Below are 13754 nucleotides of genomic sequence, written 5' to 3'. Positions count from 1 at the left end.
CACTGAACTGTCCAGGTTTCAAATCCTTGGCTCCTTCCAGATCATCTGTGAATAGCTTGATTCTCTGCCATGGACACAGCTCGTGACCACTAACTGAAGGCTTCATCAGCTTTTCTGTAATCTCAGAATAAATCAAATATTTGTAAAAGAAACACAACCCACAGGCTTCTGGTATTCCAATGCAAAACAAAGGACTCCGGGCTGTAACAGTTTTGCTTTCTCTCTGTAGCTTCCACTGATGTTCCTGGAAGCCTCTCACTATCAGGTTATGTTACAGCCCGAGGAGCCAGGCAGTCTGACACGATGTCCTCACGGCCAGACCACCTACGGGCAGGGACAGCCGTGCTCCTGTGGGCATGGCAGGCCAGTGCATCTGTTGGCTAGACCCAAATGTATTACAACACAAGAATATGATAAACACCTCAGTTCACCCTGAAGCAAAAAAAAACAAAAAAAAAAGATATGTGCTTGCATCATTTTAATTTAAGGGATACATAAAATATGTATTTTTACATGAGCTGATTTTTAGGGAAGACAGACACAAGCTTCAGAGTAAAAATGACAGGATGCGTCTGCGCACATGCAGTCTCATCCTACCAACCTAAAGCTGAGGCTGAACAAGAAGTGTGCATTATATTGTTTGAATAAAAACTAGAAAAGAGACAGCAGTGCTTGTGTCAATGTCACGAAGATGCACAACACACTGTGCACTTAGGGAATCCTGATCAGCCTCCAGAGACATCATGGGCTTCTCCTCCTGCACTCAATAGCTCCTCTGCAAGAACGCATGGGGTGATTAGTTATTACACATATTGCCAGACAATGGTAAGTCCTTTTCTTAAAAGGCTTACATGGGAACAATATGAAGATATAGGCTCTGTCTGTAAATACCAAGTATCACTGCATTACAGACCGACACAGACTTCAGACACTCTGATACAGAATTTACCAGCAAAAGTATAAGGAAGTCAAAGAGTGCCACAGCATGTTTAGGTATCTCTTTATTCTAAAGAAGTCCTTTTTCTCTTGTTAAAAGCACGAATTCAGCCTGGAATCTAAGATCTAACTATGGCTTTTCTACTTCCAAAATATCATTGATGATTATCTGTTTTTTCTATCAAATAATTTGTTTTTTGTATTCAGGTAGTTAAATTTGAGCAGTTTTAAATTCACAGATTGCCCATTCTAACTCTCAGAAGCACTAACACTGGTCAACATCTTCCCAGGGGAATGTTGTCCTGGTGAAAAATGGCAGCTCTTAGAAATTGAAAATTTTTATGCAAATATGAGTTGAAAAATATGATTAAGAAGTACTGACATAGAGTTTTAATGCTTTAAAAAGATGCTTTTTGATTTTTTTTTTTACATGTAGAAATTCCTTTCAAATTGTATACAAAAAATAAAAAGTCTTATCAGCATTGAATTTTGCAGTCTTAGTGAAACAGAACATTCCACTGAACCACGCAAGGTACATATTGAAGAGGATGTCTGAGAATGCATTTCTGCTCCTGAGCTGTGGATGTGTGCTGACACTGCTAAAAATGTAAACATGATTTCTGGGAGGTAGGTAAACAAAATACACTTTCCTTCCCTGCTGTGATCTACTTGTAACGCCTACTGAGTCTCTATGCAGAAATACAGACTTGTCACCCTGAGTGCTTTCCTGAACTTCAGAGACTTCAGGATAATAAACACTTGCTAGAAAGAAAAAGCTATGTGGAGATTTGTGGAAACCAATTCCACAAGGTCTGTGTATCACACAGATACTGTTTCAGAAGGACAAGCCCTTTTTTATGTACATACATTATGTTAAAATATAATTCACATTGATTTGTCTGCAGAGCAATACTCAATTTGTTACTCCACACATGAGCTAACTGCTAAAATAGCAATTTTAATAAAACACCCCCGTGATTGCTAGAAATCAATTTAATTGGTAGCGCAATGCATTTTTCTTCACCAGAAAAATAAATAATATTATAGATTATTGAAAATGAAAATATTTCTAGGAATGAACTCTGGTGCTCCCTTGTCATAATCCCAGAACCTGATTTCACAGACTGTCACTAAATACACAGTAAGTATTGCTCCTGCACCAAACAATTTCATTCCAATGCTGTGAATCTAACGTTGGCTTCAATTCTGCATATACCTCAACAGTAAGGAAACACTTGCAGTTACAGAACTTAAAACTCTAACTGAAGCTATGAAAGTTATGCGTGTATTTTCACTGGCACAGTCTGAAAAAATAACAATGATCTTTTCTATGCAAAACAAGTAAAGGTTACAGTTACCCTGCCAACAGAATCATAGAATCATAGCACCTATCCACATCTTACCATTACCATAAGTTGTTTTGGTTCTTCGATAATGTAGAACAAAGTCCAACAGTTCTTATGCTGTAAATCAGGCTGTGCTGTAGACTACTATTATTTAATGAATGAACCAGGAAAGATTTTGCATTTTGTTCACAGAAGGCCCCATCCTGAGAAATGGTGAGCTCTACCTACACAGCTGCTTTTGATGTTAGTACCAAGGTGAGATCAGAACCCTGAAAAGATCCATTCAAAATGCTAAATTTAAGCTTGTTTTTGTAATTCTGGTAACTTCGTTCTTGCTTGATCTTTGGTGATCGGGTAATTAAGGATGAGTTTAGGAATGCAAGAAAACACAATTTTCTCCTATTTTATTAACACAACAGAAATTGTGGAATTAAACCTAAATGTTGATGGCATCTCACTGAAAATTCATTTAAGCTTTATGAAATCAACAATGGTCTTTATTAAAACATGCTAGTCACTTCCATTTCTTAATGAATATTCATGGTATAGTTATTCTGGAACTCTTTATTGTCATTATTTGATGACCTCTGGAAAAACAACAGCATTCCTGTGTTAGTACTTCCTTTAAATCCTAAATGATAACCATACTATTTATGTACACATTACAAGAGTTATGGATTGGTTCAAACAAACCTTGACTTAAGCCATCCAGACAGGACACTTGCTTAGTATCTAGATTTTCCACTGGATCTCCTCTAGAAACTTCTCCAAAAGATGTCTGCCTTTCAAATATGTTGTTGTTATTGTTAACCTGGCTCCCATTTTGCTTCAGTAGCCTGAAAACTTCTGCTTCCAAGTCTCGTATCTGGAAGAAATACAACACATTTTTAACTACAGCACACACACATCTGTATTTTTTTTCTGTATTATCAGACAGAATTGTCACCAAACCAATGAGTAAATAATACTCACACGAGCTTGTAAGCCTTGAACCTCTGCAAGATGTGCTTTCTCCAAATCTTCTATTTTCTTTCGTTCAGCTTCCTGGCGTTTGATGAAGTCAAGTTCTCTTAGGGGAAAAAAAAAAAGAACAAGAAAAAGAAAAAGATGTTCTTGCTGTCATCAAAAAACAATCACATTCAAACAGAAAATAAGATGTTCTGGTGTACCAGATGTTGGACTACGCATCAGAAAATTCTGTCCTTAACAAATATTTTACTATTAACCTAGAAATAAGTATGAAACTGCAATTAAGACAAAATGTAAGCAATTATTTATCATTCTATATCAATATGCTATGTGAAAATACAAAAAATAAAAAAGTAAAAGTCTCCATTCTGCTGTGGGAAATGGGATAGAATCTGTTTTATGAGAGTGCGACTGTACTTTTTCAGTGAAAGGACAGCCAGAAGTTTTCAGGTACAAATTTAATTTTCTAGTAAGTTTTAAGGAAATCTGTTAGGTGTTTTTAGGAGTCTAAGATAGTTAAAAACAATGGACTACATCTTTTACTAATATAAAGTGGAATAGCAACAGAAAAGCTATACAAGGTCAATCTATCTATTTTTCTTACTTCCTTTTACTTTGAAAATTGAAGGCACTTATGTTAAAAAGCACATGACATACCAGTTAGTTCTGGAACAGTCACGACATTCCAATATAGGTAATGACATTTTGAATATCTTTTTTTTTTTTTTTTTTTTAATTGGACAGGGTATTTACTTCTACGCTTCCAGTTTTCACTTGACATTGCTGTACATTTTTGAGTTTTCTTTTTTAAATGACCACATTTCAGCATTAATTAAAAAATGCTGCACAAAAGAACATTTGGGGAATGGAAACCATTATAGAAATATAAGATGTTATTATTCTTGCTAGCCATCAGGGAAAGGGACCACATGAAACAGAAGGGGGCAGGTAACCATCAGTTAGCTCAACAGCTCAAATAATCCTGGCATCTACAGGAGGAAGAAAAATAAGATGGAAAATGTAACAAAACAAATTGCTTTTGCGTGTTACATTAGTACAAAGCAGGAGTGAATCCAACTGATATGTCACTATAAATTGCAGCAAACATTTCTAATCAAATGCTCTACTATGATTACTTTTGGTTGTTTGCAACCATGTTTAGTTATCTACTAATCCTGAAACATTCTAATGTGGAATAAAACAGAATAAATCTTTATTTAGTTATAGTTATATATTTTTTCAGCAATATTAAACTAATACTTGAATAATACTAACGTTTTTGTTTTCAATGAAGACCTTGTGGTTTTCATGATAAAAAAAGTGAAAAATGTTGTTTACCTTACAGGGATTTAATAGTGGGTTGGTTTCATATAACAAAATATATCACATACATGTTTCCTATCTGGCCACTAATTCATTTGCTGAACCTGGCGTAGCTGCTTACTTTTGCTGAAAATCCTTGATTAATTTCTTTGCCTTGTTATATTTCTTCTCCAGAGCCTGATACTGGCTTTGCGTCTCCTTGAGGTGCTCATTCACTGTGTGACACAGGGTTTGTGCCTCAATCCAGTAACTCTCTAATTTCATCATCCTCTCCTTATTCTCCTCAATGTTCTGCTGCAGTTGGGTCTTCTCCAGCTCCCACCTCACCTTCTCATTCTCAGCTGCCTGCAGCTGAACAAAACAGTATAGATGCCAGTCAGTAAAAAGGTGCAAAGTGCAGCCGAATAGATTAGGATAAATTCAAACAACAGGAATAATGAAAATCACTGATTAACTATAAAAGTAATATGCTAGCAGAGAAAAGAGCATTTCAAGACTAGTACATACACTGATGCATACCTTACTCTTTCTCCTAAAATGAGGTAGAACCTTTGCTCTGTGTTACAGTGCAGCCTCATTGATTCTCTGAGATACACTAACACATTTTAAAACATCAATAGTGGAGTATTTATGTAAACTGCAGGGTTAATCAACCAGCACTGCAAATGAATTTTGCTCTATGTATCTCGCCCAGGAGTTCGAAAGCTTTCATACCCTTTCAGATGATGAGAAACATCATATCTGAAGAGGAATTCCAGATTCTATATTTAAGAACAATTTGAAAAACAATAGAAAAAAAGCCAATTGCATTTAATCTATCTGTTTTTTCCCCCAAATTGGAAATCCTATTGAAATCTTACAATGCCTTTTTTCATATCATAATCTTGCTTAATCTAGAAAGCCAAACAAACGAGGCTGGAAGTAGAATAGAAAATTTAACATCAGGTCATAACCTAGGATTATTTTCTGTTTAAGCAGGCATTGAGTTTTGCATCTAACACTGAAACGACGCCAGAATTATTATGAGGACAAAGACAACCTGTTATATTACTCTTGTTTTCTTTAAACTTGCTTACCACATTATAAGGAGCTAATATTAAAAGGAAAACATATCCTTGCTGTTGTAGATTCCTGCCCTTAAAGGTGCTAATTCTGCCAGACATATCAGCACTGTTTAACTTTCTGATCAGTGCGGTTCCGCTGCTATGTCCACTATTTGGCAACAGTGAAGTCCAGTGTTTTTTTCCAAGTGACCTCAAAGAAGCCTGAATATTACTGCTGAATTTATAATAATCCTTAGTGCCTGTGTAATGGTTTTTTTTGTGTTAATTTTTGTTGTAGTTAGGCTTCTTAATTTCCAAAAGCTAGTTGCAAGTTTCAGCATTTGGCACCAAATAATGTTAGGGTTCAGGGTAGTGTATTTTTGCTCCCAGAATTTATGGAAGGAAACCCTGTCTTACACATCCCTGTTTACTTATCAAGACTGCTTCATTTGCTCTTGGCAGTTCTGCTAGCACCACGGACGATGCACACAAAACCAGAATAGGTTGTTTGCAATTTTAGTAGTAACACACACATAAACTAGCCACATTTTCTTTGGCTCTATTCAAAACACCATGTAAAGACAGAAGTCCAACACAAAAAGATGTATTAACCCTAATCTTGCAAATGGATTTGCACAGATGAATGTTTACACCCACGCCATGAAGTCAGTGGGGCTTGGCACAGTCCCAAGGGATTGACCAAGCAGCTCCAATTGTTAGATTGGAACTGGAAAGTAGATGGGAGAAAAGATTTTTGACTTTTTGAACTGAAATAGTACAACAGAAATTGTTATTACAGAAAATAGTTGCATTCAGAATTTGATTTTAACAATACTTAATGCAAATTTGATAAACGCTATGCAAAATGCATGGTGAGTGCAAATGGTTGCTAGAAAGAAACAATCATCTAAAATATTTTTCTGAAGTACAATTTTCTCTTTGTCTTCCTTTATTTCCTTTATAATGTACTCAAACTGAAAAAGAAGGATGTTATTATAAAACCTAATTTTACTCAACAACAGAATTATCAGTTGACTTCCCTTAAAGCTTATCCTAATACAAAAATACAATTTCTTTTTATTGCTATTGCAAATTCAATCTAATAACTAGCAACCAATTGTGAGATGTTTTCTGTTAAGCTGGTAAGAACATCTAGAACATCTATTAAAGAGAACTGCAACAGTAAGAAACAGCTTTTATTTTTTTCCTGTATAAAAAAAAATAATATTTTAAATCTAAAACCTTTAAATATTTTTTTAAATGTCGAAAAAAGGAAACTAACATAAACAAGATATCTTAACATCACTAGCAAATAAAAAAATCTATTAATTTAGGCTTGAATATTCAATCCAAATATAATCTAAAAACCTGAGAAAATGCATTAGAATTGTAAAGCTAGAAATCTGCTATTTAGCCATTATGATATTCCTTAAAATGTATGTTTAATTGAAGCTGCACAAGTTGGCAGTTTCTCTTAATAGCAGCACTTAAGATTTTACGTGAAACTTTGAATAGAGAATATACAGCAAGACAAGATCTAGCTGAGCCACTGTGTTTCTTAATCTGCCTTTAATAAGGACGTTGATTTCTCCACCCACATAAAGATACATGTCTTCAGATCTGATTTTGCATGAGGAAAAAAATCAGCGTGTATTAACTGCATATTGATTCTTACCTTCGTCTTCAGCTTCTGAATTTCAGCTTCTGTAACTGCATGTTTGATTTGCAACTAAAATTGAAATATAAAATAAACAAGTGAAGTCACAGAGTACTCCAGTATTTTTAAAGCCTGTGCTGCAAGTTGAATACCTTATTACATAGCAGAAGGCCTTGAAGAGTGCTGCAGTGCAGTAGATTGTAAATTAAAATGTCTAGCTTGCAAAATGACTCAGACTGTGCAATCTAATTAAAGATAGGATGCCATCTAACCACTCATAATTTCAAATCAGAACATCCAATCTGTTTAGCAAAACCAAATGTCTTCTGCTTAAAAAAACAGAAAAAAGAAAAAAGAAAAAAAAAAAGATGTTATCCTGCTGGGCTTTGCTCTCCTCTGATGTGAATGTGAAATATGTCCCAGTGCTGTCAGGAAGTCCCTCGATACTGATTAAAGCAGGCATATTACAAAAGAGCAAATACAGGAATAAGTGATTTAACAACTGAGGGAGTCGGAAAACCTTCAGGGGATGACTCCACGTGTTTGCTCCACGCAAGAGAAAAGGTAAATTGATGCTATCCTTCCCCGCCATTAACTTGAGTTACTCTGCTCAAGCTAGCTAATTTCAAGGGAGAGCAGTTACACCAGGAAACAGTAAAAAAACAGGAAACAGCATACAGGCACACAAAATGACTGCAAGTAGATTAACAGCCCTGGCATTGTGCTAAAGGTTGTATTTACATTGCCAAGCACCGTGCCACAATAACAGGGGTTCTGTGCAGGGAAATGGTGGGTGCTGAGGACCTGGCACCCAGCTGCACGCCTTCCAGGGGATTTCTTTTGGATTAACCTACATCAGTCTGCTCCCCCCGAAACATCTTTGAGTTTGGTTTCCCCCCAGAGGATTAATATTTGCCTGTTCCAGGAATACACTGAAGCAGAAGCTGAAGCACAGCTTCCAAAGCATAACCACAATCCCAACGGCAATGATCATATGTACGCGTGTGTCCGACAGCGGCCTGCACCCAAATCCCCGCTGCTTTGCTGCTTAAGGCACACGATGCTGACAAACTGCTGGCAGGCCCCAAAACCCTACATCTACAGGACAGTTTAATGTGAACCAGTGACTTGTGTGTTGTCGGGTGAGGAGCAAGGGCATGGGCAAAACCCGAATTTAGCTTGAGCTAACACTGCAGGGAAGACAAAACCTTAGTTCATTATTTATGAATACCAGGAATCGTTACAGAAAAGCATGTTTTACACAGTGGTTACTACTCTTACAAGACTAAAGGAAGCCTTTGGGAACAGTTTATGTTGAGCTAGTGGTGCGCATGAGGGACTTGCACTGAATCACAAATTATCACCTCTTATGAAGCAGAGGTTACATTCTCAAAGGCCAGGCTGTTATAAAAAAATAAATAAATAAAAGAAGGTACAAACAATTCAAAAGAGAAATTCTTTTGGAGAAGAGGAATAATTTTTGAAATAGCAGGAGTTATCACAGAGCTGATCAGTACAACCATCCTTGAGAAAGGCCTAGCTGCTTTTGAAGTTCCATTTTCAGGGCACCTCTTGAACCCTCTTCTTGTGGCAGCGCAGGACACACATCCAGTTTGGTTTGCAAATCAGCCTCAGCTGATTTAGCGGATAAGCCTAGTCCCTGTTGCTGGAACATTACTGAATTTATTATGGGAGGAATAAGGAGGCACTCATGCAACTGGTTCCACCTGAGGAACTGTTCAGGCATCTTCTCCTTCCACCAGTCATCTCTTGGTTACTGTCTCTACAGGAGAATGTGAGCACTTCTAGTCCCTAGGGTTGTCAGCTGTCACTTAAATTGACCTCCCAACTTTGCACTAAAAAGCATTATGAATATTCTGGTGCAAGAGGTTAGTTGCAATTTTTGAGCTCACTCAAGCCAACCTCTGATCTGTAACTTGCAGAGACATTGATAACTAATTTTTCTAATTTTTCAATTTCTGTTGGTAGTGAAAGACAATGACAAAAAAATAGGAAAGAACAATCTCAAAATGTTACGGTGTTTATATAATGCCCAGACCTTTGCTTAGTTCAGGTCATTGAACCTCACATTCAAAACCTCATTGTTTTGGAGTGAGGTAAAATCAGGGGAAGGATGGACGCGATAGACTTTGCCCTTTGCAGAGTTAATAATGAAATCAAAAAGCCAAGACTCAAAGCCTTAGGCTACCTGCTCACAATCCATTCCCATCTCTAAAAATCCCACAAACCAGTAAGCAGCATTTATACAGCTTATTATGACATACAAATAAACTCCAAATTGTTGCATAAATGGCAATCTGCTCAGGTACAGATGGTTTTAACAGTTATTTTTACACTCTCTGTTATTATGTTAAAAAAATGAATACTGAGCACCCAGTTGGATCATTGAATCTGTACATGGTACAGCAGATCCCACTGAGGCAGAAGAAAAAAGACACTTTCCTGTCAAACAGGCAAATGTGTAAGGTGGACAACTAATTATGCCTGCAGAATACATGAGAAATACTAACACATTGTGGGTTAGACTGAATAGTGGGCAAGGTGAAGGATTTGACAAGCAGATTTGGACTCCACAGTTAAAAATACTGAAGCAAGTTTTCTAATAGGAGAACAAATATACTTTATTCCATGTCCTATATAAAGCCAGACAAATCCTTGGCAGATACTATTTTGCATTTTTGTTTCCTAAGTCAACATAAATCTGTGAAGGCTTCATTTTAACAAAAGATATTTTGAATAATTTTTGGCAAATTAATTTTCAAAGATGTCTTAAAAGCTGATTTTCTTCAAAACAATACAACTTTTTTTAATATACTGAAAGAGAGTATCTTGAATTCATCTAAGACTGCGAGAGGTAGATTGTAATGAAAAGCTAGTAAATGTTAAATAGCTGGAGTACAATGGGAATGAAAGCACTCAATAGAAACAAATAATATACATAAATTATTTTGTATAATCATGGCATATAATAATGCTATATATGTACATGATACATTCTAAATAATTTGCATATAATAATCTCTTTTTCTATAGATTTCATTAAGATGTGTGAAATATAACATCTAATTCTTAATAAGATGTCCCTTCTCCCTACAGATCTTGTCCTTCTTTAACCACCACAGCTAAAATAAAGCTTCCAGCTCTTTCTATAAAAGAAGTTAAGGAAAATCAGTCTCATTTTTTCTGTTGTACAGCCAGGAAAACAAGACACGCCAAAGTAGGGTGATTCACCCAGGAATGCCCACCTCTATTCTGACTTCCATTCCAAAAGCAAAGCATTTTCAAAGTATTTGAGCATATTTTTCTTTGCAAATACTGAATTCAACTAATTAGGTCAAACTATTATGTTTAAAGATTATGTCCAACCTACTTGTTTAATACTTTCATTAATCTCCACAGTAAGAACAGGAAAGAACAGTTATTCCTTAAATACAATTCCAGAAAACACTGTGTGGGCTTGTGCAGTGTGATCATGAACAAGTCCTCTAGTGTTGAAGAAATTCAGGGCAAATACCAAGAAAAATACATGCACTCACTCTGCAAGAGCCAACAAAACGCAGCTGTGTACTGTTAAATACAATCAGCAAAACAAAAGTGGCATGCTCCTACCAGCGATAACTGTGTGGGTTAGTGAAAAAGAGTCCACTCTTATGCAGGAACATTTAATGTTTTCTTCTCAGGCTCTTATCCGCACTTAATCTGGAGGATTCCAGAGTCCCTTAGTCCAAATTTAATTCCTTACATCTGCATTTTAAGGCCATTAAGCCAGACAGGTCTACAGATAGCTGCATATCAGTTTGGACATGTTCAAGTACCTCAGTAGCCCAAGTTGATGGAAAATGTTTTCAAGCATAGCTGTACAGGTAAATTATTCAAAGCTCAGTGTCTTGTCCATCACAGCACCTCTGCTTTCCATAGCCTTGTTGCACTGGCACGGTCAGAATGGCAGCATCTTACCACCACATTGAGAAAATCATTATGCACGATGCAAAGTATTAGAAAATGAAGTCAACGGTCCTGCTAATTTGCATAACAGCCTGGACTTCAAAGTATGGAGTGAGAAAATTATCAGATAACTAAACTAAAAAACTTTAAGGAAACAATGATGTAAAAACAGTAAGTGTCCAGAAGGTAAAGAGAACACCACCAGAAAAAGGAAAGTCTGGTTGCTCAGTGACTGATTACTTTTTACATATTACTCTCACTGGAGACAAGTAACAATATACATTACACTTCTATAAAACACTGGTTTTGAGTGGAAGGAAAGGAAGAAGAGAGGACAGGGGAAGAAGAACAAAAAGTGAGCCTCTCTCTTTTCAAACTTCTGTCTGGGCCCAGCTAGCTTATGCTGCCCAAATCTCCTATGACATTCTGGTTCCTTACAGCATCTTCATTGCATTTAGAAAGAAAGATGATCTTTACTGTCATTTATTGTCTTTATTACTCTGGGTTTGGAGAAATCCACCTGTTCCATGTCTATTTGCATCAGAGTTCAGGAAAGTTCAGCAATAAACCACATTAAAAGCACAACCTAAAATGAGGAAGAAATGTTTCTCAGAACTTTGGTATGCTACACGAGCTCAGTGACTGTGATAAACATCATTGATAAAAGCTTCCGTTAGTGCCAGTGGATGCTACACAAACTCTACAACCACAGAGGTTTGGTAAAAGGCCAACTTGAAGCAGGTCTGCTTCCGCTGTATAGCATCTTTTTAAACACATAACTAAGTATATAATACTGCATACACTGATGAGTGCTGCATAATGATGCAAGAACTATGCAGAGTGCTGCATTTTCACTGAAATTTAATATTCATTATTTGATTTTCATGATCACTTTTGATTGGAATCGTACCAGAAAAAAAAAAAAAAAAAAAGGAAAGAAAAAAGAAAGAATAAAAAAGCAACCTGCTGGTAATGAATTAACTTACACTTTGTCTTCCTGGTAAAAAAATGCAAATTAAGTGCTGAAGTAGAATAACTTTTTGTTCTGAAAATTAAATTATAAATTATCCTCCATCAACACAACAGTCCTTGAAAACTGATGTTAAAAAAAAATCAGAAAAACAGTTCTTTCTACTTCTTTTAAGCAGAACTTTTACAGCCCTTCAACAGCACCAGCTACACAAACAGCTAGAAATCAATTCTAGTATTTAAGAGAAATAACAAGCACAGGGCATTGGGATTGCTAGAAATCTAATTCCAGTAAGACATTTCAGAAATATTTTCTGATCTATAACTTACCTCTTTGAACTTGTGAGCTAGCTTGCTTGTGTCCACATCACTGGGGGAGAACATGTCATCATTTTCTGGAAGATCAAACACTTCGATAGCCATGTCACCTCCTGGAAGGACAGGTCCCATGTCTTCATCTTCTTCATCTGTAGCATATTCCCCTGTCTTAATTTTATAGCATTTAAGAAATTCTAGTTATCATCTTATTAGGCAGACTATTTAAAGACTAATAAAGCTAGCGGGCAAATACAGCATGCCGAATACAAGAAAGGTTATATTTTTATTTAGATATAATGCAAGCAGTTACAAATTCTATCAGATAAACTATAATTCCACAGTAGTATTTCAGAACATTAAGAGAGAGGAGAAAAGCATATCTTAAGCACTACACACTTCTAGGGGCCAGTTACTGGTTATACAGTTTTCATCCTTTTACAGATGAAGCTTTCTTTTCCATAGAAAGACCTCTCCCAATTCATTTCAAACTTAACAAGGAATCTTTTCCAAACAGAAATGGAAGCCAAATAGGATGGATAAGATTTTCACTGGCCTTTTTAAAGCCATTTGGAGGTAGAAATTCTCCAGAGATATTCCACACTGAATTTGAAAATCCATTGGTTTGTTCTTTATAAACAAATTCATGATATGAAAGTGACACCCACGCAAAAAGACAACAGCAGAAAAAAGAAACCAAGTGTCAGAGACAAGTTTAGAGACAAGTTAAAGTTTACAGAATTTTCACTCTGAGTAAGGAGCTGCTTTAGGTAGCTTTAAACAGGAAATGGGGGTGCCTCTTGGGCTAGTAAACCACAAGATGTGAACAATTTGCTGACAAAACTCTAAAAAAATCATAACCCATAATCAGTATCTCCAGATTAGACAAAAACAGTAATATTGAAGAGAAAATCTTGCAATATTAAAACCCAAGTTGCCTAGACAATCTTTCACACATACACCTGTACTCATCTGTTCCTGTACCTGATGTGGCTGGATACCTCTCTGCGGCAGCAGGGCTCCCTCTGTAAACTGCAGTACATTGCATACGAATCACAAACACTCTGCTGGCTATGCAAGTGTGTACAAACATATTATAAAGCAAACGCTTCCTTCAGGGCTACATCTGGATTTATAAAGCACGGGAATAAATAAGCACATGGAAAAGGAAGGGTGGGAGAAACGGTGCAGTCCTTCATAGGTTAATGGAGTAATGCTTATAACACTGAG

At 36.4% G+C, this 13754-nt stretch overlaps 1 protein-coding gene across 6 annotated transcripts in view; it reads right to left on the bottom strand.

The window, feature by feature from the left end:
* Nucleotides 1–13754, bottom strand: part of PPP1R9A (protein phosphatase 1 regulatory subunit 9A) — a 145380-nt gene that overhangs the window by 22220 nt on the left and 109406 nt on the right. For all 6 annotated transcript variants that reach the window (XM_032181201.1, XM_032181199.1, XM_032181202.1 and 3 more), the window contains exons 7-11: nt 12540–12695; nt 7293–7346; nt 4696–4925; nt 3255–3351; nt 2976–3147 (exon numbers count right to left, since the gene is read on the bottom strand). In XM_032181201.1, the coding sequence (XP_032037092.1) occupies nt 2976–3147; nt 3255–3351; nt 4696–4925; nt 7293–7346; nt 12540–12695 (709 nt within the window). The remainder of the gene's footprint in view (nt 1–2975; nt 3148–3254; nt 3352–4695; nt 4926–7292; nt 7347–12539; nt 12696–13754) is intronic.

Source organism: Aythya fuligula, chromosome 2 (assembly GCF_009819795.1).
Source record: "Aythya fuligula isolate bAytFul2 chromosome 2, bAytFul2.pri, whole genome shotgun sequence".
Classification (NCBI taxonomy): domain Eukaryota; kingdom Metazoa; phylum Chordata; class Aves; order Anseriformes; family Anatidae; genus Aythya; species Aythya fuligula.
The sequence above is the reverse complement of the archived record's forward strand: the minus strand, read 5'-3'. Positions and strand labels throughout refer to the sequence as shown.